Below are 27,106 nucleotides of genomic sequence, written 5' to 3' on the forward strand. Positions count from 1 at the left end.
ATATTCGCGTCTGGTTTCTCTTTTAAAGTGGCATACTGTATTCCATAAGGAGAGTCCTGGTGAGTTGCTTTGCAGAACCGGCAACTCTCTCTCATCCTTCCATTAAGTCTTACAGCGAGGGGGCAATTGAAGCAAAAGGGAGCCCTTCTAACACCTTCTCATTTCAGCAAGCCCTAGATGGAGGAGGGCAAGGTTCAGAATATCAAATGGTAACAGTTCAGAAGTCAACCCTCTTTCATTCTTCATTTGGATGATACTGAAATCCTATGTCTCAGTTGCCCAAGTAAAGAGATGGAGAGGCTCTACCCGCTGTAACTGTGTTGAAAAAAATATACTGAAACAATTCAGTTAAATGGCACAGATCAGTATTATTTTCCAGATGAGGAAGGAATTCCTTCCCAGGGCCACAACCATAAATTCCTGTCTCAATCAAAGAGAGTATTTGTAGCTCAGGGTTGAACTGTGGAGCCTCAGGGTTAAACCCTGAGCCTCAGAGAGCACCAAGGACTCCACAAATTCCTGTCTGAAATGGCGTTTGAAAGTAGCTTACAGGCCCATGGTTCTGGCAGCTTGCCAGCTACAAAATTGCACTCTGGACTCTGCCTTTCTTGCCATGCTAGTTTAATGGATTAAACAAAAAATCATTTGCATGCTGTGCAGCCAGTAAATCTGTATCCTATACTGAGCACAAATGTCCATCAAGCTGCAATCTTGTGTACACCTACTCAGTGGAGCATACTCCTAAATAAGCCAACAAAGGACGGCACTGCCAGTTGGCCATCTGCTTTGTAAAAGAAAAAGCAGCACCAGCCAGGTTTTAGCAGAGGAGGAGGTGGGTGGGAGCTACGCGGATGATCTGGTGCCCAGAAACCAACTTTGAGGGAGACGGGAGAGATGATCCTACTGTTAATGAGGACCTAAGTTGGAAATATCATGGAAGTACCCCTTAGGGGAAGAAACATTCATCACAAACATTTCTTTGTAATAAAAAAAAAGCAGTAATTATATATAAAAGTTAACACACAAGATCGGTGGTCTAGATTTTTGGCCAAAATTAGCTGCTCTGGGAACGATAACTTGGTGGCATTAGTGTGGAAGAGCAGGCTGTTGGGGAACAACTGTAGGCACCCGTGCTGCCTCCCTCCCCTCCTATCTGAGCCTTCTCCGCAGCAGCAGTGTGGCTCACAAAAGCTGCAACCTCGAAAAGGGGAGGGGAGGAGATGGGAGGGGAACAGAGGAGGGGTGCGTGTGTGTTGGAAGCTCTGCTGGAGCAACAAACAGAGAACGCAGCCAAATAAAAGGAGGAGTTTTTTCTTCACAGAGACTGAAGGGTCCGGAGGGAATAGATAGAGACAGAGATAGAGGGGGTGGGGGTGGGGCACAGCAAAGCCAAGCGCACGGTTGGGAAGGTGCAAGCGCTTTACATGCTGCCCATTAATAAAGAAGAAAAACAACAGAAGAAATCCCAGAGAGGGAGGGAGGATTTAAAGACAGACCAGGATCCGTAAGAGTGAAACACTATTGTATACTAGCAATAGTAATAGTATACTAGCAATAGTAGCAACAGTATACTAGTAATAGAAATAGTATAATATAGCATAGAAGTAATAGTATACAGTGTAGTATAGTAATAGTCATAGAATATAGTATAGAGAACACTATCAATCGGAATAGCAATAGAGTGTAGTATATATATAGCCAGTTTGGTCTAGTGGTGAAGGTGCTGGGCTAGAAACCAGGTGACTGGGAGTTCTAGTCCCACCTTAGGCATGAAAGCTGGCTGGGTGACCTTGGCTCAACCACTCTCTCAGCCCAGCCCACCTCACAGGGCTGTTGTGGGGAAAATAGGAGGAGGAAGGAGTATTAGGTATGTTCCCTGCCTTGAGTTATTTATAAAATTAATAAAGGCAGGATAGAAAATAAATAAATAAAATAAGACAATAGACATAGAATGAACTTGGATATATATTTTTTGTTTCACTTTTGTATTTGGATTTTTTTTTTCAGAATAAAACATCTCCCCAACCCTTATAGGGAGATATAAAAATCCAGTTGTCTAGGATCCAGTGGATGGATCTTTTGAGCCTGAGTCAATCAAATTGGGTACAGTTTAAAAAGAACCCATGACAATTAGCCCTTCCTATTAACCACAACAGACTGGGAGGAAAGAGCTAAGCTGTGGCTCTGCAGTTGCTTTGCTGAAGATGTGCAGCTCTCGGGAGGCAATTCCTCCCTGGCTGGCCAACACAGGACTACCATTCTGAAGGACCCCCAGATGATGGGCTATGACATGGCTACAGTGCCTTGGCTGTACAGGTCGTTTCATGGTCACCCTACAGGGCATCATCTTGACCCCAGCTTTAGGGTGATGCATATAGCGCTGCAAGATCATTGTTCTTCTGGCAGGTCAGCAAGTAGCAGCACCACCACTATGGGGACTGTGTGTGTCTGAGTGTTATGTTCTCTTAACTGGGGCAACGATTTCCCTTAGATAAAAACTGATCCTAATAACGTAACCTTTTTTTGTGTGTGCGTGTGCGCCTTTGACTCCTGGCAACTGCCTGGACAATTCTCTGCGGTTTCCTTGGCAAGGTTTTTTGGAAGCGTTCTGCCCTTGCTTCCTTCCCAGGGCTGAGAGAGAGGGACTGGCCCAAGGTCACTCAGCTGGCTTTGTGCCCAGGGCGGGACTAGAACCCACGGTCTCCTGGTTTCTAGCCTGGTGCCTTAACCACTAGACCAAAGTGGTGTAAACTAGGCCTGTTAAAATGACTTCATCAGAAAATTGAGTGAGTGAATGAAATGGATTAGGTATGGCTATCCTAGTTTTGCATCTCTCTGGTTTGGCACCAAAACACAAAGACAGGAAATTACAAGCCATGCATTCCTGTTTGCAACATGAATTCAAACTGTGGACAGCCTTAAAACCATCTGTGGTTTATTCACTGACCTATAGCACACCATGCAACACACTGGGATTTTTGTTTACAAAATTAGCATATTAAGTTCGTTTTTGTTGCTCCAAGGCTTTGGCAGGATGCAACTTGCTTATTCCGTTCTCCTTTCCCACCATTTCAGTGGCACACCTAGACTTAACTGTATACAGCGTGCACCAGAATGAGTTAGGAAAACTAATTGGATTAGTGCAAAGCCCTGGAACCATAAAACATGCACTTCAAGAGAAATATGATGTATGGTATTAATGGTTTATCTGATGGGCATTTTAAACAGATTGTTTAATCTCTCCTTCTTGGTTCTGGTGCGTATGTAGATCCAGTGTCAGTATTTTGTGTAATATAAAAGTGTTATCTAAAGAGATCTCATGTTACAGTAGTATAAAAATGACTGTCAGAAATGGTTGAGGATTGTATTTAATACTCCCTACTCTTTTAACCAATACTGGCTTGTCTGCTCCTGGCTCCAACCCAGATTCTCTTACTGCTCAAAAGTTGCCAACAGCTCGTCTCTCATTCTTTCTCCACTCTTCCTGCTAGGTTTCGTTGTGGCCTTCTCTCACCTTTCCACTGGTCTTCAGTTTTAGCTCTTACTGGCAACAGTTCTATACACTTGGGTCTTACTCTGAATGACTATAAAAAGAATGCACACTCTTCTTCCTCTGCACCTTGTCTGCCCTCTCCTGAAATTTAGCTCATAAGCTCCCTGAAATAAGGATCTGTTTTCTTTTTACTCTTGTGAAAAGGCAGGCATAGCCAGTTTGGTCTAGCGGTTAAGGCAGTGGGCTAGAAACCAGGAGTCTGTGAGTTCTAGTCCCGCCTTAGGCATGAAAGCCGGCTGGGTGACCTTGGGCCAGTCCCTCTCTCTCAGCCCAACCCACCTCACAGGGTTGCTGTTGTGGGGAAAATAGGAGGAGGAGGGAGTATTAGGTATGTTCCCCGCCTTGAGTTATTTATAAAATTAATAAAGGCGGGATAGTAAGTAAGTAAGTAAGTAAGTAAATAAATAGAATGTTATGATTAAAACAATTTTCTGACTATGTTGATGTAAGGAAAAGTTTTAAAGTTTGGCTCTTAAATCCTCTTCATTGTAAATCCAGGAGCCCCATTTGACCACACAACCAAATTTTAGTGGCACTGTTATTTAAAAAAAAACCCCAGCAAATTTCCCACAGTGGTGAAGTAGGCACCATGCAAAAACAGAAGCAGAAGCCCTAAAATAGCACAAAATAGTTTTAAAAAGAAAGACCCCCCCCAACCCCAGAGAAAAAGTCCAACCTTGTTGCATGTGAAGTAGCAATGGCTGCTTTACTCCCTCCTCAATATTAAGTGTGGTCCCAGGCACCAAAGGTTGCTCATCCCTATGCTACTGGCTATCTTTCACCAATGCACACACTGTGCAAATACTTTGATGATTACTTAAGTAGGCACTCAAAGGAAGAGTTTTTTTATGTTGCCAAGCACATTTTTCCCTTCGGGCCAATGAAAAGGCTTTATTTAAACAGTCTTTCTGGCCATCAGTATAAAATTTGAAGGATTAAAAAAGAGGATATTTTTTCATGGTATACACTTTCCTAAATGAAGGTATAAAGAAAAGACAGCACTAGATTACAAAAGGACAGAGAGCACCTTCATTCAGAGGCAGCTTTTATTAAAATGGGGTGACATCTAAAAGGATACAGTACAAAAAAAATTGGTCCAAGGGGAAAGGGTGGGGAAGAAGAGAAAACCACAAAATGCAAAGCGTAAGAGGGAGCAATTTAAAAACTGTCTGCAAAGACAGCCGGTCTCAGAGTTTTGTTCACCGATACTTGTCCCGAGAGCCAGTGATAGCCACCTAAGGAACCAGGGTTCTATTCCCCAGGACCACAAAGCAAGGAGGGGCAAAGGGCAAGGTGGCCTTTCATATGGCAAACACAAGATTGAAAGATCAGTCTCTCACTCTGAAGGTGGACTTACGGGCGCACAAACACGGATTAGGGTTCCTGAATTCAGAGCAGTCCCTAGCCTCATTTTGGACATGGGAGAAGATGGGGGCTTGTCAGTGACTTGATTCTTGCAGCTAGTGTCAGAATAGAAGCAGCTGGGACCTGTCCAGCTGCATTACAGTTCCCGAAGTCAGCCAGCAGAAAGATGCAACAGCATCCCCACACAATCCTACCAATAGGTGCCCAAGACTAAGAAAACACAGGCAAGAAGTGAAATGCCAATTTTGCACGGTGACATCTACCCTGCTGTGCCTCAGTTACACCTGCTTGCACAACTCCATTCCCCACCTTTTAATTTGCCCCAGAAACCTGCTCTGTGCAGTCAGGTGAGGAAGTCAAAAGGAGAGTAACTCTAGTCTGAAGGAAACAATCTTCTACCAAGCACTGTAGATATAAAGAATTAGTGCTGGGGATTGGGGGAAAGGGGGGAGGGTAGAAGAAGAGATACGGAGTTGAATTAGAAAGGCTTTCTTCCCAAGAAGCAGTGACTTGGGATTTTCACTGTGACTAAGAAGGTGGCCTGTGACTTTACCTGGCACCTCTGCCAGTTATTCCTTCCCTGTTAAAAAACAAAAACAGACACCCACACTGAAACTAAGATTGTGACCCTGGATTGCAGCTCCCTGAAGGCCACACACAGGGAGAGTCCATTCCTTCCCAACAGATGAATCTGTACTGGACCTCCCACCTGCCCCCAGGGAAGGCCAGAAAGCATAAGAAGCCTGCCCTCTTTTCAGAGCCTGCAACTTGGGCCCTGCCATGCACAGAAACTGCCCAGCCCACTGTTCTGGGGGGGAGAGGGAGGGTGGCTGGGCCGCCATGCTATGCTCTGAATGGAAGCTGTCTCGAGGGTGGAAGAACTTCAGGCAGAGGCAGACCTGGGGAGTGTGGGGCTCAAAAGAAAGGAGAGCCAGGATGAAATGCAAGACCTTGGCCTGGGTACCCTCATCATCCCCAACGATGAGAGGACTGGATCAGCAGAAAGAAAAGATGTTGGCTGGAGATTAGTGGAAGGTTCTGTGCCGGAGTAGGAATTGTACAGGCCTGAGCAGTGAATCCCTGCAGTGTTTCTAGCCATTAGAGATGCTGCCTGCTGGGAGGCCTGCCCGTTTATGTATTGCGGATTCCCAGAGCTTGTTCGAGTTCTTGCCGTCTCTGCTGAACCTGTGAAAGAAGAAAGACAGACTGTCTTTATGCACAGGTAAAAAAGAATAGAGCTGCCTCTAGTATTTCCAGGCATTAGGAACAAGCATTAGGCTCCAAGCCAGAAGTTCAAGTCAAGCCTTTCCCAACTTGCAACCCAGCACTATCCATATTTATGACAATCACCTCCGCTGTTCACAGCCCATACAGCCAATGACTGGCACTGCAGCACAACACATTTGGAAAGCCTGCTTTAGTCTTAGCACAGACCAGCAGCAGGAAGAGCTACTTTTCAACCCTTGGACTACGTTTGCTATTCAGTTTGCAGAACCAGAAAAAGGGACTATAATCTTCAGTCAGCAGGACTGAAGGATCCCATTCCAGGCTTTACAAGAGATTCCAATGGACGTATCCATTTTACCTTAGAGTAGAAATATCTGCATACAGCTTCTTGTGCCCATGGCTGGAAGTAAAATTCAGCTCGACGCTCTTCTTCTGGGTTCCCAACAACATCGGTCATAGCCTGAAAGGGAGCAAAACTTTCCAATTATTCATCTTGCTGTCCCTGAAATACTTGTCTTGGCTCTCAAGTCTATCCCTCTGGCAGATGGTGTTTTGTTTTGTTCTTTTTTTTTTTTTAACTGAAGACACAGCCAGGGTTCCCCCTTCCCACCCTTGTATGGATCCTCCTCAAAGGCTTCTCACCTTCAGGTCTCGACACTGGGACTGCAGCCAGTCATTGATGAAACCCTGGGGATCTCTGGCAAAGCTCAGCATAAATTCACGCTGGGTCTTTAACTGGTTAATGGTTTCTATGGTCTCATGGATCTGAGATGAAAAAATGCCATACAGATACATTGGAAAAAGAATGGGGTTATACCCTACTGAAATGAGTTGCGGGGTGCAGGCACGTAAGCTGGTTTTCATGGAGCTGGTCCTGGAAATGCACATGGAGTGAGATTGCAGTCCACAACACATCCCAGGCCCTTCCCCTTTGGTTATTTATTCTCTTGTACAGGTAGTCCTTGACTTATGACTGTTCGTTTAAAGACGACCCAAAGTTATGATGGTTTTGGAATGGGTGCTTTACAGCCTGTAAAGCAGTTCCAAGAGTTGCAAAATGTCACATCACCCCGGGTGGTTGCATGATTGTATTTCAAGCACCTGGCAACTGGCTTGCATTTATGATCGGTTGCAGCATCTTGAGGTCACGTGATTGCATTTTGCAACATTTTTTGCCATTTTCTGGCAAAAAACGCCCATTGGGGAAGCTGGATTCGCTTGATGACCGAGGTGATTCACTTAATGACTTGTGATTTGCTTAACAACCATGGTGATTCGCTTAACGGCCGCCATAACAATGGATGTAAAATTGGGTCCAGTCACATGGTGACTCGATTTACAACTGCAACAACTTACAATGGAAATCCCGGTCCCAATTGTGATCATAAGTCGAGGACTACCTGTTTTTTTACAAATCAAAATACATCTACTTCAGAGATACAAGCTTCTATGTTATAGTATAAATTGTAACTCTTTCTGACTCTGAGTCATCCAGCCTCTTCAGTTTCAACCTTCCTTCCCAATCATTAGGCTATACTGTTGTTAGTTTAATGGCTTCAAGAGCAAAATAACTCTAATCCCAAAGCTCATCTCATGGTAATCTTTTCTTGGTCAAGAAATGAAAATACATTATATACAACCATTATCAAAATATATATGGTTTCAGTTCCACAGCAGAGGGAGCTTGAATACTTAAAATATTACCCCAGAAGTGGAATGACATGAAAACTATGATTTCATGCATCTTTACAAGGCAATTGTCCTACATTAACAGTGGGATCTGCTCACAAATTCAGTTTATGTAACAGTTTCTAATCCAGGGGATATTCAGGTTAAGAAAAAAGTGCTTTAGGACTGGAATACGTTAGAGCCGACCCAAATGTGTCATGTTCTCCCTTCCTTACAAGCTCTTTCTACTCTGAATAAACAAGTGGATATTTCAACTGTTGCCTGGAGTCAGAATCCTACAACTAGGAATCTGCTTCATTTCTTCTTTCAATGCCTGTCACTGGGCAATCTTCCCAGAGGCAATGAAAGACTCACTATAGGCCAGGAACCAGAGAAATCCAGGTTAATCTGCAACGCCACTACAAGACTGAAAAAGCAGACATCTTCCAAGTAGCATCTGAACCTTCTGGCAGTTACACATCCATCAGCTTTTTATATTAACATTTACAATATACATACTTAAAAGTTAATGACATAACTTCCACAGGGTACACTGAGAATATAACCGAAAAGAACCCCTGACAGAATATCCTATGCTCCCTTTTGTTCAGGAAGTCTCTCAGGATAGTGGTGAAGTCAGTGTAATAGGTGAGATAATGTGAAGCATTTAGAAATGAAGGCAATGGGAAGCAGCTGACAACTGAAGACTAAGGTTGCAATCCTCTGCACTAGTGGTAGGCAATGTGGCATCTGTGATACATTCAGTATTTTTTAAAATGCAAATGAAATATTTATATGAAATCACACAACATGCTTCAGAAAAAAATATGCCAATCTCTGCTATATACCTCACTTGGAGGCGAAGTCCACTGACGGCAACAGATATTCTCTGAGTAGACCTATATAGGGCTAAGCTTCATGTTATAGCAAGGGAAAGAAAAGCTAAACAAACTAAGCCAGGCCAGAATTCACAAAAGCCCATTCTTGATTCTTTTGGTAAATTACTGAACATTTTACCCAAATCTTGGTAATGTTTGCTATTTTAATGGATTGTAATGATTTAAGGGATTGACAGTAATATTTGACTGCACAGTGAAGGCTGGATAGAGGACAGGAAGTGTTACTGCTCAGAACTCCCATACAGAGAGGTTGGTGAAAACCCACTTCCAGAGACTCGCACCTTGTTATCCAGTGCAGCTATCTCCTGCTGGCTGGCTGTGGAAAGCAGGAAAGAATTCATTTGGGTTTTCAAAGTGTCATCTACTTCTACATCAATGTCATAGCAAGCGGTTTTCTTCTGATCATTTGGATCAACACTGGGGAAGCAAGACCAGAGAAAAAATGTTAGAGCTTGGTTCAACAAAGCACCCCCAAATCTCCAATCTCCAGCATGTGGGGCAATGGTCTTCTTTTTCTCAATTTAGGGTTTTCAATTTTTGACAGCCCTTCACTGCTTTCAAAACCTCTCTCTATCCATGGCCAAATGTCTGGCCAGCTAATTTTGCCTTACTTTCCCCCCTTCCCTTTCTTAAAGTAATCCTGAATGTTTCCATTTCTGGTGACATTTGAATATTTTTCAATTCTGCTGCTACTTGCCTATTTTCGAAACACTATAATGAAACACACCTTAAAATTCTAGCCCATGAAATAACTCACAGCAGGAATTAGTACTGAAAATAGAAAGCATGCGCTGAACAGTTGTGTCTGCACAGCACAACATTCAGCATAGCTGAAAGAGTATCTCATGAGTTTGTGGTTCAGCCCTAAGTCCTCACATCAAATGCCTTACCTGATGACATGGTTAATAATAATTGGTTCTGGAGGCATAAGCAATGCGTGGAGCCGCTGTGGGATCTCTGAGAACTTCATTCGCTGAGACTCAAATATCTATATGTTCAAAGAAGAATTCAAAGGAACTTAGAAAGAATCAAGCTTCAGCATTCCAGCAAGGACTGGGGTCTGTACCCTTCCTTTTACCTGCTGGAGATACTTGTCACAGACAACATACTCCCGTTCATGGGGGTCCTGCAACTTGTGAGTCTTGATGTATTGCCACAGAGCCTGGATGATCACTGGGCGTGTCTGGGTATGGATTCCCAAAAGGCGAGCCAAACGTGGGTCTAGTTTGAACTGTGGAGGCTGCAAAGAGATGGTAAAAAACTCAAAAGAACAAGAATAACCATTTAAATATTTCCTTTGGAAAAAAAGTAACAATCTGAATCTAGCGGCATGGAGAAAAATTCCTCCCCTTTGGCCCTCATGATGAACGCCACCTACCTGGTAGTCCAACATCAGGAGGACAGTGCAGCGCACGTTTACGTCGCCGGGTCTTTTCACCTGGAAACCATCAGTCTCTTGAGTTGTAGCAGTCCTATGCCACTAGGAGGGAAAGAACACAGGAAGGGGAAGTAGGAAAAGGAGAAGGCATTCCACGACACACCAAAAGGTTAGTGTGAGAGAACCAATATTGTGTGGGAGATGGATTCCAATCCCTGAAATAAAACTCAGTGGATGACCTTGGAACGGGTATGTATAAACATGGAAACCTATAACGAAAAGCCCTGGGGGAAGCAGCAGCAGCAGCTGACATCACATATGTTGCCTTGAGCCCCTTCAAAGGGAGAACAAGACAAAGAAGGACATTGCAAGATTTGCACAAAGACGAATGGCTCTCTTTACATGTGATCTTCTTTGCTCTGTATGAGAAATGCACAACCTGAGGCCAAATCCAGCATGCAGCTCCCTATGTTTTTCACTTCCCCCGAGACTTCCAAAAGATACTATCAAACTGTAATTTTAAATGTGTTAGAAGAGAAAATTATTAAATATATAACTGGAAAACAATCTTATTCACAATTTAATATTGATTAGGCTTAAATATAAAAATAGTGTTTGTCCTGACCTCCCCCACATTCTTCTGTCAGAACATCCGGGACCAAGAAAAGTTGTACAACTCTGCTGTATATGAAACTTCTCACCTCCACCAAGTGATTATCTGGGCCATAGAGGTCTTTGTCCAGCTCAATCACCAGAGATTTAAAGAAGGACGAGAACTTTCTCTTCTGCTTGGTAGCATCATACTTGGAGAGAGCAGACTGCAGGAGGAAAAAAGAAAGAAAAGTCCTGTTATAGATAACAGTGTCAGCAGCCAACACAGACAGAGTCACAAACAGCACTGAAACCTCAGAAATTAAAACTGTGAACCATCACAGTGATTTTCTCCACTGGGAAAGGAATATATAACGTTATATGTAACACCGATCATCATCATTTTGCATTTATTTGTAACATCTCATATACCCAACTTCCCCCTGCTACCCTCCCTTTCTACAGTAATGTAGGGTCAACTAAGATTTCTTACATCTTACCTTATTTCAAAAAATTAGATCCTTCACTTTTCTATCAATTGCACTCCAACTGCCTGCAAACTTCAGAATAACGTGGGAGCTTTCTGAAGGGAACAGTGATAATGCCATCCAAAACTATACTAACCAATAGTGTTTAAGAGTAAAGCCCAGGGAAGCTCTTTAATAATAATAATATCTCTTCTACAATAAAATTCCAATCAGCAGAACAGCACAATATTTAGGTGTACAAAGAAAAGAGCACCTTTACTGCAGAGAGATCTACTTATGTGGAGTTGTTTCAGAAAATTATATGACAATTTTGTGCAAAAATGTTCCTTTGGCCATGCTCTTACACTCGCCCAAGCTAAAGCCAGCACTGTTCTCTCTCCATCTTATCTAATTCCAAGACCATCAGGAGTGAATAATTCAGATGTGCTACGTTTCTAAACCCTCTAGAGGAATACGTGGTGATGCCAATTCCATTCCTCACTCACATCTTCCAACAGTCGTCCTTCCACTCGAAGTTCCCATGAAGCTACAGTGCCTTCTCCATCTTCTGCATCTGACTTGGCTGGATTGAAGGTGTTGGAGATAAAAATGCGCAGTTTTCTTTTTTGCTAAAAAGGAACAGCATCCCAAAGATGTGAAAATGAGAACCAACATTTCAGATTGCTATTATTATTCCCTCACACTCCCAAACAGGAGTATTTCTGTCCTGACAAATCTCTGCAACTGAGCAAGATACATATCTTTCTAAGGCATTTTTACAACATGCAGGTGCACAACATTTAAATGTTTTCTTGAATTCTTGTACTGAAAAAACATACTTGTTTGGAAAAAACAGCTGTCCTTACAAATTAAAAATGTATTCAGAAATCTAAAAAAAGAGAGAAAGAAAAAAAATCCTGTGTGTGAAATCTGAGTTTTTGTCAAAATTTCTGATTAAAACAAGGCTAATAGTAAGGTGCAATTCCTACATTCACACAGTGGTACAGCAGTGGTTCCCTGTGGCCTTTCCCAAGAGTAGCAACATGAAGGGAGAAGCCATTGAAGGTGAAGACACCCAGCCTGGAGCCATCTAGCACACCCACTAAGCTACTCCTTTGTCTGTAGGTCACTGAAGTAAACGCCCAGGAAGAAGCCACAGGGAAACAGTGCCCATGTCATAGAAGAAATAGATAAGGGCTGAAAACCAGAGGGATGGGTGTGTGTGTGTGTCATTCCTTCTCTTTGTTCTGCTTCCTACCTACCCAGAAGGCACTCTGAAGAAGAACTGATCACTCTTGTCAGAGGTCTGAAGTGATTGCTTCCAAAGGTCTTTTGAGGTAAAACCAGGGGCTGTGGGTGTTCTTAAGGCTGATAATTGCCCAGATGCAAGAAAGAAGTTGTACTGGGGTTAAGGGAAAAGGATACTAGATAATAAAAGGCTAAGGGAGGAAGTAATTTAGAAAACTAGCTGACTGGAGAAAGAAGCAACAAGAAAAGGATAGCCATGTAATGTATCAGAAGATAGCAGTTCAGCAGAATTAAAGTATCAGAGACATATGCAGCTCCTGTTTGTAGCAGCCACAACCTATAGAAGCAGCTGAGTCAGGGGAAGCCTAAAAGGAGCCACACATTTTTCTGTCTGCTTAATGAAACCTCAGGGTTTACTACTGTTAGCAGCTGAAAGTATGAAGCAGAAGGCTTGCTATTTTAGCAGATATAGATTATGCTGGAAAATAGTGAAGAACCTTGGAACATCTATCATTGGGCCTCCAGAGCAGCAAGCTTCATACTGGTAGTTAATAAAGCTCTCTGGGCCACAAGACAAACTACTTCAGTGGGGTCCTGCAGGAGCTGAGCCCCTCCTCCAGGCTGCAGCAATGGAGGGTGGGTGGGAGAAAAGGAGGAAGAATCTCACAGCTGTTTCTTTCTGCCATCACAGCCTGGAGCCTGCGCGATGCAAGGGTTCCTCTCACCCCTGTCACTGTGAAATATCCCTTCCCCAACTGAGGAGGTGGTGGTGACAGTGGTGCTGACTGAGGCAATGGCTGACTCAGAAGTAGCAGCAGAGGAGATGATACAGTAGTCACAGTAGCTCCTCACTCTCACTTTCCTCTTGCAGCACTCCTCCGCTATGGCTATCAGAGCTTCACAGGACTACATACATTTTTTTGAAGACTGAAGGCCTGGGACAAAGGGTGTCCAGGGCCCCATCCCTACCACCATCCTGCTGCCTTCACTATGCATATGCCCCTGGTTCGCATACCACACAAATCATAATGTGATTTGTTGGTTTTGGTGTAGTGAACCCACATCATTTGTGACTTGTAAACCAGACATTATGTCTTAAATGTGTTGTGTGAACTAGGGATGTGCAAAACGTTCTCTCATGGAACATTCCACCCCCCAACTGGACCATTAAAATGGGACTGTTTGAAATATTCTGGAAGTGGCCAGTATGTTGCACCACATTCAGAATCCTCAAAATGGCCTTTTCAGATTCAGAACATTTTATAATGAAGTATTCTGGTCATCCTGATGTGAATCCAGGTATTGTGGTTCATTCAACAAATCAGTTAAAACCGATGGTGCTAGAATAATGTGTGAATGTAGCCAGTAGATTTATTTAATTCTTTTGGAAAGCTACAGATAAATGAGTTTCAAGCTTTTGCACCCTTCCTTCTTACCTTAATTGGCCTTTTCAAAGCCTCCTGAATATCCAACCGTTTCCGCATAATAGTTTGGTCCAGCTTCCTCTCAAATGCCAACAAATCCATGTATGCCTGAGACTCTGGTACTAATTCCCGGATCTAGAATACAATGCAGCCATTGTCAATAAGAACAGCCATTGATACCTGTAACTGTCAGACCAAAGACCCAAAATTTCACTCACCCGCTGAGGTAGAATTTTGTCTGCCATCTTTTTTTTCTTGGCACTGAACAAAGATAAAAAAGATAGGATGATACATTTCAATTCCTGATCCAGGTGTAAGAAGGTCCTTGCTGATTTTGTAGCAAAGAAAAATTCTGCTACAATTAAGATATTTTTAGGCACCTAGGAAATCAGAGATGGATCTGGGATTATCATTTTTTTTAGCCATACTTTGAAAACTGTGCAGCTTTCTTGAAGAAGAAAGCCAATAATTTATTAGGAACTAGAGTGTAATCCTAAGCATATCAACCAAGAAGAAAGCTCTACTGATTTCAATGGGTCATGCTCCTTAAGAAATATATGTAGAAGTACAGAATTTGGATAGTATGTTAACAGAGAAAAAAATTCTACATCTGTATGGTGAAGAGGCTTAGCATATTCTTCAGCACACCAAGATCTGTTGAGTGACAGAAAATTCTAAAAGATTACTCTGTATTATTTTGAATCTCAAATTAAATAACACAGTGCTGTCCATCTGTACAAACCACATGATACCCAGAGAGTGCTCTATGCAAATACAGAGTCAAATGCCAAATTTGAGGAATTACAATATGAGTGGGTGGGGTGTTCAGGACAAACAGGGGAAGGAATGATATCAGTATGTTGATACTCAGACTGCATTAAACTTTGTTTCCAGTTTTTCCAACATGATGAAAGGGTTGCCAGGAGACTGCATGAAGATGTATCTCAGTGTGGCTACAGCTGAAACCCCTCTTTTTATACACTGCATTTCTCACTTAAGTTGACTTTATGAGATGCATCTGAGATGCATCCTCTAATTTTCTCATGAGCTATTTGCAGAAATTAACACATTGGAAGATAATATCTCAAAGGAGATAAAACTTTCAGGCTTAAAACAACAGAGCACTTACACTCCTGAATGCTAGGATGCCTATGGGAGAAAAGAGGAATCTCTTACTTGTGATTTCGGTTTTGTACTGACTGTTGTTGAACCTGCTGGATCTGCTGAGGAGCTGGCCTTTTGCGAGACTGGTCCATTCCTGACTGAGCCATTCCAGGTCGGACAGAAGGGCTCCCACCATAGCCTGGAGGTCCCATTGCAGGTCCTTGAGGAGTCATGCGGCTGCCAGGCAACATTCCAGGGCGCTAGAGAAAGAAACAAACTGATTGTTGGCGTGCCTAAGGACCCAACTGCTGCTTTTTGTTCTCAGTTGCAACAGAATCAAGTAGCATCACTGCTTTTAGAGTGTATCAGTTCAGCCAACAGACACGTCTGCATCTTTGAAAAGAATCCTAAAATAATTTTTTAAAAAAATATCTCATAGAAGATTCAGTATTAACCCCTCCCCCCCAAATAAATAATCTTTGATGGAAAAAATATATCATCCCATTTCTGACTTGGAAAGCATGTAATCATGCAACTTTTACCTACAAGAGTATATAATTCAGGAAAAGCGTTATTGTTCAATTTGCCAATTTCACATACTGGCCACCACCTTCTGATTTTTTTCTAGAATCTTGGATAGTCATATTGTTGCTGATTTTGATTAGATATGCTGTTTTAAGTCTGTTTCTCAATATATTATTTCTGATCTTTGAACAGGAAGCAATAATTAATACCCAGTAACAAAACCAAGGAAAGAGTACATCTTTTACACAGAGATTCTTAAATGCTTCTCCACATCCTAGATGTAGATCCACCATTAATCCAGGGCCATACAATGTCTTCCCCGCCCCCACCCCTCTGGGTCCATTCTCATGTTCCCCTCGTTTCTCCCGCCTCCCAGCAAAGCTAGACTTTTCTTCCCGATGCCCACAACCCCCTTGGCTCTCTCCCCGTACTGCCTTTGCAGCCTCACCCCCATAGTCTCCCTATTTGTCAATAATTTTTATGCCGCGGATCCCCCATTCAGCAGCCGCCTGTTCGCCTCCATCTTTCAGGAATGACTTTCATCCTCCTCTTCCCCTCCGAACTCCGCCCACTGCAGTTGAGCCGCCTCTCCCCCCCCCTCCGACCACCACCACCACCAGAAGCCTCCTCAGCAGCGGCAGCAGCAGCATCTCGCGCTCACGCCTGGCCTTAGAGCTCCGCCCCAAACCAAGGACCGCCCCTTTTTCAGCCGCCCGGACCGGTACCGGGTATGCAGCGCCAGGCAGAGGGGAGCGGTACATTCCTTGTCCGGGAGCTGGGCCCATCCGCACGGGAGGCCCGGGCGTCCCTGGTGCCAGCGGTCCCGCCCCAGGGCCGGCTCCACCGCCGCCACCGCTCGGAGCTACAGCCTGGAAACCCGCCCGCGCCGCCATCTTCCCTCCCTCAGCCGTACAAAGCAGGAGGGGGGGAGGGGGAAGGCGGATGTGTGGTTTGGATGGTTTAGTAGGGCTTTACCATAGACGCTCAGTCTGCGGGAGATAGAGCGTCGCTGGATTCGGGTTCGCGTGGAAGCGCAGAAGAGCTGCGCCGGGTTTCCTGCTCTTGTAGAGGCTGCAGCTGTCGCTTGAGCGCGGGATACTTGGTCGTAGAAAGGGCTGAGAGGCAAGTCTCTCATAGAGGCAGTCGCCTGCTATGGGTGGATCTCCTCCATGGACTCAGTTACTTCCCTTTTCCAAATAAAGAGTTCAAGCTGGTGAATTTGGTTTGACTCCTAATCCTGAAGTCGCTCATTTCCATTGGGTAAAGAGCCTCAGTTCCACTGCTGACGTGCATAGCTAAAACTACAGACTTTTGGAAGCGTTTTAACTGAGCTAAATTAAATCCAGCGAAGGAACATTACTCTGCCATTGAGGCAGATGAACAAGCCAAACTCCACATGATGGATCCATTAGCTCCCAGGTCCTTGTACGGGGATTATTCTCAGTTTGAGCTAAAACTCTAGTAATATCCTCTACTAACACAATCAGTTTTGGAAAATCTGAATATTGCAGTGTCAAAAGTTTTAAAAAAAGTTTATGTCATGTATTGCAACGGTGATTCAGTAACTGAAGCCAAACTGAATGGCACTATATTCTTGGAATTGAAGAGGCAATAGGTGTTTGAAACTAGTGTAGGCCCTCACATTTCAATGGGGTTTCTTTCCTGCTAAAAATTGTGCTTGGACAGATACAACTATTTGTTCTCGTTCCAAATCCAAACCCATGATTGAATTTTAGACTATACAAGTAAAAATGCAACAGTATAATACATGCTTCATGAGATTAAACTTTACCTCTCAGCCCTAAGCTGTGTGCACAGCTGCCAGCCATTTTTCTTTATGTGATTCTTTCAATCTGAATTCTAAAATATAGGTTCCATGGCCACAAAATGTGGCCTAAATTTAAGGCATCTCTACAATCCCCAGTTTTTGGTTCTTTGCTGGATGAAGAATTTTGGAAAACTTGAAAGCTTGTGTGCTTTTGGGGATAATTTGATCTCAATAAAGATACTATTCAACTGTGAATTTGAATAGCAGATGATATGGGTATTTGTTTTCTTTAATTTGGATTGATTTACCAAACCCCAGTAATCCAGATAAATACATCCCATTAGGAATCCCCAACCTTTTTGGAACACAACGTATTTGATATACTGAGAGTGCTCAAATAATAATTAAAAACATGCCAGGGTGCAATCAGACACACACAAACAATTACCAGAAGGCTCTTTGCCATCTTCCCTCTCTCAGTCTCTTTCTCTGTGACCTACTCTGCCAAAATACTCTCAACCCTAAGATACTACCTTTTGTGACAGGCCACATACACAAGGCAGACACTGGGTTTCATCTATTCATTTTTATTAAAGTGTGTACAGGTGGTGCTTTGGTTTGTGACCTACTTTCTGTGAGCCTAAAAGACATGAACAAAAAGTGTCCATGGGCAACAAAGTCAGGATCCCCACATCCTATGACTGTTGCCTGCCCTGTCACAGAAATTACATATGATTGGGTCTTGCTGTAGTTCTTTTGTGACTGTTCAGCTTTATTTCCATCTCTCCCTTGTCATATGCCTGTCCCACTGCATTCTAGCTTAGCATTTCTTATGTTAAACATCTGCTTTTTCTTGACATCTGCCAAAAGCAGTTTGGGGAGACCAACATTACTATTTGGGTGCATATGCTTGCATCTTTCCTATCCAGATGAGTTGCAGCAGCTTTCTCTAAACACAGTGCCTTGCTGATTGAGGATGATGGGAATAGTACTCCTACGTATTTGGAGGGCACTCGGTTAGGGAATGCTGACTATAGAATAGAATGTTGAGTTCTGGAGCAGCAGAACATGTGATTAGGTCAAAGAAGTGATTTGTTTGCTATTCTTGTTTATGTAGTGATTTAACAATTTCCTGTGAGGTGTTTTGCCCCAACCACCTTAGCTTCTACTACAACTAAGTCAAGATATGCATAACTGGCACAGTGATAGATTCTTCTGCTTATTCCTACTTCGGTTTCCTTCCTCTCTATTCTTACGTTTTGTAAAATGTGAATGGTGCAATTTCTAACTTAGGAGGCCTGTCCCCTTGTCAGGTTGGTAAGATATATAAATAGAGGCCATGTGAAAGGGACATACTGTGCAGCTAGAGATGTGAGTTTTCTGGAACATTTTGAATTAGAACATTTTGAATTGGAACATTTTTCTGTGCAAATAAGTATGAATTGAATTAGCATATTTGTTTCTATTTCCATAGTCTTTATAAGTATTTGAGCTTCATCTTCATAGCACTTTTGACATTCTCTTGGCTACAGTATTTGTGCTTGGCAGTTTTCTTCTTACCTTCAGTGACATCTTCATAAAGATGCTACACACGTGTTGGGAATTTTTAGCTTGGGCATTATGACTTGGGCTGAAACGGGAACTAGCAGATCAAGTCACTTTCCAGCAGACAATTGAGGATGACCATGGAGAGGCCAGGATTAAGACAGTGCACAAGGCTAACATGCTTGAAAAACCACTTCTGGCTGCAAGCCTTTTCTGTGACAATGTCATTCACTCTGGACAGGTAGGGGCTATAGATAAAAATATTTGTCTCATTTTTCTATAGTTAGCTGCTGCTTCTCTTCTCTTTTCTAGCTGTTGAAACCAGTAAAGAAAGCCATGAAATGTGCTGTTTTTCAGTTTTTTGGAACAAACTGAAAGGCAAATATGCAACTTTGAAACTGCTAAACTTGCCTGCAGCGTATTTTCTTTCCAGCCCACATCTCTAGGAAGGCATCTGGCTCTTTGAGAGGGACAGTACATGTGCATCCCTCTTTGTTGTATGAATTTGCCAATGCTTTCAGGATAGCTTTTGAGGCCCTGCTGGCAGGTGTGCTGGTGGGGGTGAAATCAGGTTGGAGCATGAGAAATGGGCTCTTCATATCTGCCTTGTCGCACTACTTCATATCAAATGTGCACATGGACCCATGAATCTAAAACTTTCATGGGCTTTGAAGACCATTATTTCATGTTGCTTTTTCCCAGAAGTTTTATGGTGATGCTGCTTCAGATGCTGTACAGAATACACGTGCTGATTTGTAGTGGCATAATATAGGAATTGTTAGTTTATGATTGTGCATATTGTTTTAGTGTAAGCTCCCTTGCAATGATGAATATAATGACTGACTGGCTAAACATATTAAAAAGAATGCACTGATACTAACCATGCGCCTTGTGCTTCCCATTCTGTAAGTTTGTTGAGTAGCATGGTAGCTGTCGTGCGGAGAGCCATCATGCAAAAGTACTGTATTTTGTTAAAATCTTTCCTTGGATCAGGATTCTTATATTTTCCCAAACCTATAAAGCTAAGATTCAGCAAGGGAATGTCCTAGGCATACAAAAATGCCTTTTAATCCACTCTGATTTAATCCACATTTAAGCTGATCCAGGATTAGAGAAGGTTGTTAATCCAGAGTAGGATCACATGGGATTATTAGATTTAGCTCTTGGGTTCTTTTTAGTAAGCCACTGTTTATATAATTCTTCCAAGGTTCAGCATTAACACTGATTTAAACTCTGGATATTATAATTATGCCTGGAAATTACCATTTTAGTTCATGCGAAGTAGGAGTCTGTGCATATTTATTCAGATGAAAGTCCCACTGCTCATTGAGGGGCTAGGGTTTAAGCCAAGCAAGCATCCATAGGATTGCAGGTTTAGTTTTTTATCTCATTCCATATTTATGTTGCAAAAGTAATTACATATGGAGACTTAGAGAGAAGTGTTGAAAATTCCTCTCAGTCTCACAGACTGAATGAAAGGAACAGTGGCCTCTCTTAATACCTATTAGGATATAAGGAGAGCAATGGCTTCTCTTAATACCACACTTGAATGTGATTTCCACAGCCTTTATCTGTGCAGCAGAAGTGGAAAGTATCTGGCATTCTAGTTGTTATTGGAGTTTAGTTTCCATTAATCCCAGTACCTTCAGATTGTTTTATTGGCAAAAGATTTTCTCCATTCAACTGTGTGCCATAGGACAGCACTGCTAGGTTATTTTATTTTGCCCAGACATGCAGCTAATGAAAAGTAGAAACCAGTGTTTTGAAAATTATGGCCCGAAGTGTAACAGCATAGGCATATAAGATAAAGGCCATAAGCAGAATAGAAAAAACAAATCAGCAAAGTTGCAACTGAATAGCTTTGTGAATATTAAAAGAGAAAAATCCCAGACTTGCATCTTCTTAGTGGAGGATCAAGAAAAGTAAAACTTGTAAGCAAACGAGGAAGCATCTTAATGACTGACAAAGAGAAATAGGTGTAACTTGAATGGACAGCTTATGCATGGAGAAGGCAGAAGGATGGCCTAGGCTCACTAGGTATTGAGGACATGTCTTATCAAAATTTTAGTGTTAGCAAATGTGGCCATCTCACTGCCTGTTTGTAACTCTAGGTCATCGGAGAACAAGTAAAAAAGTACCACTTCCTATATAGATCCTTAAAGGGCCTAATAGTTTATATTATCAACCTCTAAGGATAGTAAGAATTTAGTTTGTTTTGGGCACCAGACCAAATCTGATTCATGGTTCTGAAACCTCTTTGTGAAGAAGAACACAGGGAACACCAGTAATAACATGGGATGCCCTGAACTAAATGCAGCGCATCATCAAGTAGTCAGATTGGCAGGTGGCTCAGGATCATCCCGTTTTAGCTGTTCCAGGTAAGCGCTAAAACAGGAGGAATTTTAAGAACCTGATGAGGTGCCATTTATTACTGTATATCCAGTTCACCTATTCCAATCATACTGTAGGCATTGAGACAACAAATCCTATAATTCTCAGCCTGCCTAGGCCATTACCTGCAGATGGCGTTAGGTTAAGGAAGGCTGCCCCTGTTCTGATCCTGCTTACATTATCCTATGTGTGTTCTATAGCTGTAATTATCCTTCTCATTTCCGTGCTATTAACCCAAGAGGGACAATTAATTCCGAGTGGCAGCTTGCAATGAAGATTCAGAGGACAAAGTAAAGTCATTGATGATATTAAATGATATATAGATGGTGTTTGCCACTGCTGGGCAGTCTAAATGTATCTTTATGGGAATGTGCGCTATGCCTGCAGCATACAAAATATAGAGCATTTCCACTTACAGTACTGTAGTGACATTTAGGCATTAAAAATACAGCTGTCTTCTAAAAAGATAACAACATTAGCATCAACTTCTAAAACGAAAGGGTACATAACAAGAGCTGTATTGAATCAGATTTATTCAGGACAGCATTTTGTTTTCCACAATGACCAGATGAAACCATGAAGTGCTCAAGATGTGGGTAAAATGATCTCCTTTCACTCATGTTCCCATAAATTGGTGCTGAGAAGCTTACTACCTGATAGTGGAGCTAATATGCAGCCCCTACGGTTGTGCGCACAGGACATACGCAACGCCGTCATGATTTACTTAATGCAGTTTTCTGAAAAACATGGTATCATGAATCGTAAACTAATGACTTAGGTTGGGTTTGTCCAACACATTAAGCTAAAATGTGATGGTTAGTTTGTGTTTCAAAGGTTCTGCTGATGGCTTGTCCCTGTGTTCTTAAAAAGTGAGGGATGCTTTCCTAAACATATCTGTGGTTCATTTTCTTATACTCTGCCATCTCTAGATCTCTAGAATGATGATGCTTCTGAAGAGGAAACTGGCTCAGCGCATCTCTGATGCAGCTCTGGAGATGCATAAAAATCTATGTTTTTGTAATTCTGCCGGCAATGACCGTGCAGTTGAAATGGCAATGGGTGGCCAAGCATTCTCACATAACTCCTCTGTTCTGACAGCATATTGATGGAGGTGGCGTTGTCCAGATGTATCTGTCTAAAGTAATTCCACATATTATACACTCAAATCTAATCACGCATCCACACACACAAATACATAGAGTCAGGGGCAATGTTCCTACATTATACTAAGCAATATTGTGCTTTACGTTTTGTGAAAACAGCCATTATGGTTTCTTGTTTGTAAAGTATGGTTAATGTCTGTGTTGCATGAACTCAGATTTCTGGTGTATTCAACAAACATGGTTAAACTAGCTGACCATATGGTGTAAACCCGATCAGAGTTTTTTTGACAAAACTTACCTAGTGCCATTTGAATCAAAGCTATTCTGCTCTGCTGCTGAGGGAGTTTCAGCATTACATATTTTGACCAAAATTGCTGCCTTTAAAAAATTGCTTTGGCTTTGCTTGTTGATGCTTGATGGTCTTACCAACCCTTTATTAGTATGGTGCTGTCACAGCAGGGGTATCTGCTGGGGATTGGGAGGTGGGGAGGAGTCAAGATGACAGCCACAATTGCACAGAGCCTTGCCCCTTTTATGCATGTTGTTTGTGATGCACAAAAAAAGGGACAGGGGTTTGATTGCATGGTTGCTGGGGCCATCTAGACTTTTTCACCCCTCCTCTAGATGCCCCTATGTTGGAGGATATCAAAACACTAGGAAAGAAAGAAAAGGAAGGAAGGAAGGAAGGAAGGAAGGAAGGAAGGAAGGAAGGAAGGAAGGAAGGAAGGAAAGACAAATTGCAGGAAAATGAAAGAGGAAAAGGCTGAGTCTCCAGGGTTTTGTCCTTTATATTATTGTTAGAGGAGCAAGTTTTGATATACAATGTGTTTTTCTTCTTCTTGTGCTTCCTATGAAAATGTGTACATAGTACATATACCAGAGAGAATTCAACATTTTATACACTTGAAGGCATTCAGAGATTGGTAGTTTGGGAAAAAAAGTTGTAATGGCACAATATCAAGGCTTTTGATGCTACTGAATGGATATATACACAGACATGACATATAGTGAGACATGGATGTGTATGTGTGTGTGTGTACATATAATCATATACTTTATATATAAGAAATATAAACTGAGCATGAAATAGTAAAAATGGACAAACAAATGGGAGACAAAAGGTCAAAATGTAAGCCCTATCTTCAAAAGTTTTCAAGCAGAAAAATACAATGAAGCCAACAAAATAATAAACAAAATCCTTTTGGGCAAAGAACACTTTAGAAAGGCCTGTGGGAAAAAAATTGGCCATGGCAGATTTGTAATATCTTTGGGAAATCTGTTACACAACAGCCCACCCAATGAACAAATACATTCAATTCTGGAATGATCAGGATCCAAGTAAAATAAAGCTTAAAAAAACAAGAGAGCAATTTTATTGCAAAAGCTCTTAAAGATAAGGAGAACTTTGGCCCTGGGTGCTGCACATGAAGCAGGTCTAAGTTAATAATGTTAAGAAAAAGAGGCTGGATGTGCCAGAGACTGAGGCAGGCACTAGGATGCTATGTTTGTGACCCAGGCTGAGAGGGGAATGATTTCCTCAAAAGCAAAAAAAAACAGTAACCATGGGCTTCTCCCCATCTGGCAGCTTTGAGTCTTAGAGGCAGTTTTAATACAGTTTGTTTATGTGGCAGAGGGAGTAAGAGGTCCAGGTACCATCAAGACCCTTTGGTGTTGTGAATGGACACCTGGAAATTCACAGAAGCTTATTTCTTCTTCAGTCCTTGAAGTTAATTCCCTTAATGTAATCAAAAGGTCATTTGTTTCCCATTTCTCTTTATATTTGTACGCTCATAAAGCATAGAGAAAGTGTAGACCTTATCTCCTGCTACACTGCAGCACTTAACATGCATCGGTACACCATAGATGATCCCAGGTAATCCAGGCTCACTTTTCTGAGTTTTAAGATTCCTCCCCAAACATAGCCTGTCCAGATTCCAATAGGTGTGTATCACAGGTTGGACAGCAATGTTGATCTGGGCTCCTTGGAGGGTGGCTGAATTAACAACGATGGAGAAGAAAGTACATTAACCACATCACTACCAGAAGCAGACTTTAAAGGTTAGGGTGAGGAAGACACTGCTGTTTCTGATTCCCAGTCTTATCAAACTGTGGCCTAATACAAAATTCTGAAGGGCTTTTCTCTGGGATGGCTTGGAATACAGTAAGTACAATACTTACAAGACAAGCTCATGTCAGTTCATCTTTGCAGAAGGAAATGTCAGACAAGCCTTCACTGATGGTGACATCAGTCTCTTGATTAGGCTGTGCAGTCAGCCATCTCAGGACCACAGGTCTGGGTTCTTCTTAATGTGGGTTGAAATGGCGGCTATTCAGGAATTAGGGGAGAGGTCAGACCTCCATTTTAATGTCTCTGCCTTTCTCAGGTGGAGAAATGTCAGGCACTATGGACAGGTTGTATAGATAAGACAAGACAAAAGCAGTTGCTACAAAAAGGAAGCCCATGCCACCCTCCCTGACCCATGGCTTCACTAGAATGCCCACCATCATTTCCAGCCTGCAAATGCTCTTTCCCAATGCGAACCATTCATCTTGGCTTGACTATCAGTATCATGGCTAAGTGGCTGCAAAACTAACTAGCTGACTCTGACTTCAAAGTTAGGTTGTAATGTGACTGTTGCAAAACAGGACTTGAAGTTTCTTTAAGAGAAAACAGTCTGACTTGTCAAGTTGTTCCAGAGAAACATCTTCCCATAATTGTTCTTTTATTTTGCTGTATGCTGATAATGCATAATAAAGAATTGCTTTGCATCATTAGTATGCATTTTGCTTGGAGACCCTCTGTTTATGTCTCAGAGCGGTATCTTAATCCTTGCCCCCAGAATCTTGGCTGAAAGTGATAAGAAAGTATTTTTGCCCTTAAAAGCTAAGGGGCAATATCTTTTCCACACTGTACTAAAGCAAACTACCCTTTTCATTACCCTGAAAGTCCCTTCTGTTCTTTCTAGCCGAAGCGAGTGATAAGCTTCTGACAGCCAAAGTAACGTTGGTGCATTATTTCTGCCTGCAGGAATACCCTGAATGTTGCCATGTCATCATGGGAAATAAAGAGGAAAGCCCAGATCAAAAGTCAGGTGCATTGCTTTCTTCTCCTATTAGCAGCTACAGACCCTGAAGCGTGACTTCTTTGAAAACAATCTCTTTTGTACATGACTGAGAATTCTGTAAAATGGCAGACTTGTCTCTGAACTTCACTACTTAAGAATTGTCACATCTTTCCTAATAACATGCACAGAAGGGGCCCAGGCAGCTCATCATGCGAATGTTTTAACCTTTGGAACAGCTTTGCTACCTGCCTTTCTCATGGTGGACTGGGATGATGGATGGAATAGGCTAGGGCTCACGGAAGAGCAGAGTCCAGGCCACGTCAAATGAGAAGCTGCCAGTTGGATGAGATGAGCAGATGATGACACATCCTATGGAAGTGGCTCTCACAGTTGAATCGCAGTCTTGCTCCAGGGAAGGCTCTGACCATTGGCCTCCCATAGTGCACAGCCAGATGGTGGGAAGGGGAAGAGAACTGAAGCAGCACTTCCTTGGATAGGTAAGTAGCCTCTACAAACAGAATGCCGCAGAAACAGTCTGGCTCTATCTGTTCCTGTAAGTTCTTCTTGGCATTCGGATTAAAAGAGAGAGAGGACTTTGCACACAATGGCCACTGCCACAGAAGGCTTGCTGTGGTTAGGGAGCATGACAGATACAGAAGGAGGGACACACAGTTAAGACTTCAGTGTTTGTGGACTGGGGAAGGCTGTGCCCTCACCTCCACTTGATACTGCAGGGGGTTCTCCCAGCAGCACTTCTGCTATGTTAAAAGTCCAAGGGCCTCATTGGAACAAGAGCAGAAACTGGAGTGGGTCTGGCAGTTAAGCCTCACCTCTGTCCAGCTGGCTCCATGTGCGTATCGCTGCATTGGCCTGGGGCGGGTGGGTGAGGAGAGGCTGGATTCTGCTGCCTCCCCAGGAGTCTGAGATAGAGGCCCTGCAAAAGGTTGGCAGGTCCATGGGCTGGGCCAAAGCTGCTCAGCATGGGCCCTTCCCTTTGGTAGTGTTAGTTGTACATCCAGTTGTCAGTTAACAGGTAAAGTCCTCAAAAGTTCCTCGGGCTGGGTGGTGAGGTAGGATGTTGGCTGCGTATGTCATGCCTGCTGGATGGCCTCGGATATTCTCACATGGATTCTGGAAAGGTGGAGAGGAAAAGCAAAAAGGAACATAAACAGAATGGACATGAAAGTAGCATGATAAACAAGAAACATTGATAAATGGGACCTCAGTTCCAGGATTTGTGGGCCCAAGAGACTTTCAGTGGCATGGAGGGGGAGATGGTATAGGAACTGAAGAAACCGCCACATTTCTGGGAAGTAATCTAGCTTGGAATTAAGGCTAGTTCCCTCTTTCTAGGCATTCCTCCTCATCTGTCGCAGAAGACTTTGGGAGACATGGTCTTGTTTCATTAAGTAGCCTAAGAAGATAAGACACCGATACAGATGGCTTTCTGTCTCTGCCAGTGCTCCTTTATGAACTAGGAATCATGCCACTTTCCCCTAACTAGAACTTTTTGGGCCACTTGGCACAATTTGCTGGATCCTGGTGCTAGTCATGGTGACAGGATGGAAGGATGACAGGTTTTTACACCATATGGATAGAGGTCTGATACTGCTAGAAGGCTACAGCTCTTGAGGGCTAGCTGTATATTATAGGAGAGGTTGTGGTAGTTCGTGCTGGAGCAGGCTGATGGGAACTACCATAGAACCATATTAGTGGCGTGCCTCAAATTTTATAGATAAAGAGAATAAGGCCTTTGGATGCTTGTATAGCAGTCTCCCCCAAACC

At 42.7% G+C, this 27,106-nt stretch overlaps 2 protein-coding genes across 4 annotated transcripts in view; both read right to left on the bottom strand.

Annotated features, from left to right (window-relative positions):
- Positions 1-4,585: 4,585 nt before the first annotated feature.
- SMARCD1 (SWI/SNF related, matrix associated, actin dependent regulator of chromatin, subfamily d, member 1) lies at positions 4,586-16,358 on the bottom strand. 2 transcript variants are annotated; one of them, XM_063293632.1, is made up of 13 exons: positions 16,175-16,358; positions 14,997-15,184; positions 14,039-14,081; positions 13,833-13,955; positions 11,655-11,777; positions 10,792-10,908; positions 10,091-10,192; positions 9,791-9,952; positions 9,603-9,700; positions 8,994-9,129; positions 6,788-6,910; positions 6,504-6,605; positions 4,586-6,103 (listed from the first exon to the last, which is right to left on the bottom strand). In XM_063293632.1, exons 1-13 carry the CDS (start codon positions 16,340-16,342, stop codon positions 6,050-6,052), a joined length of 1,539 nt encoding a protein of 512 aa, XP_063149702.1. In that variant the 5' UTR covers positions 16,343-16,358; the 3' UTR covers positions 4,586-6,049. The 2 variants fall into 2 exon arrangements, with proteins under 2 accessions (XP_063149702.1, XP_063149703.1); XM_063293633.1 differs by lacking the exon at positions 16,175-16,358 and adding an exon at positions 15,898-16,021.
- A 7,242-nt stretch (positions 16,359-23,600) lies between these two features.
- Positions 23,601-27,106, bottom strand: part of ASIC1 (acid sensing ion channel subunit 1) — a 174,370-nt gene continuing 170,864 nt past the window's right edge. For both annotated transcript variants that reach the window (XM_063293635.1, XM_063293634.1), the window contains one exon: positions 23,601-26,452. In XM_063293635.1, the coding sequence (XP_063149705.1) occupies positions 26,348-26,452 (105 nt within the window). In that variant the 3' untranslated portion in view covers positions 23,601-26,347. The remainder of the gene's footprint in view (positions 26,453-27,106) is intronic.

Source organism: Candoia aspera, chromosome 2, assembly GCF_035149785.1.
Source record: "Candoia aspera isolate rCanAsp1 chromosome 2, rCanAsp1.hap2, whole genome shotgun sequence".
NCBI lineage: Eukaryota > Metazoa > Chordata > Lepidosauria > Squamata > Boidae > Candoia > Candoia aspera.

What these genes read in the sequence shown, in the direction of transcription:
- SMARCD1 (XM_063293632.1), bottom strand. Translation starts at nt 16,342, where the DNA reads ATGGCGGCGCGGGCGGGTTTCCAGGCTGTAGCTCCGAGCGGTGGCGGC. An exon ending in TGCCTGGCGCTGCATACCCG is followed by an intron (nt 15,185 to 16,174) that starts GTACCGGTCCGG and finishes TTCTTTCTCTAG; the next exon opens with CGCCCTGGAATGTTGCCTGG. An exon ending in TAGCTGCACTGGATAACAAG is followed by an intron (nt 6,911 to 8,993) that starts GTGCGAGTCTCT and finishes TTTTCATCTCAG; the next exon opens with ATCCATGAGACCATAGAAAC.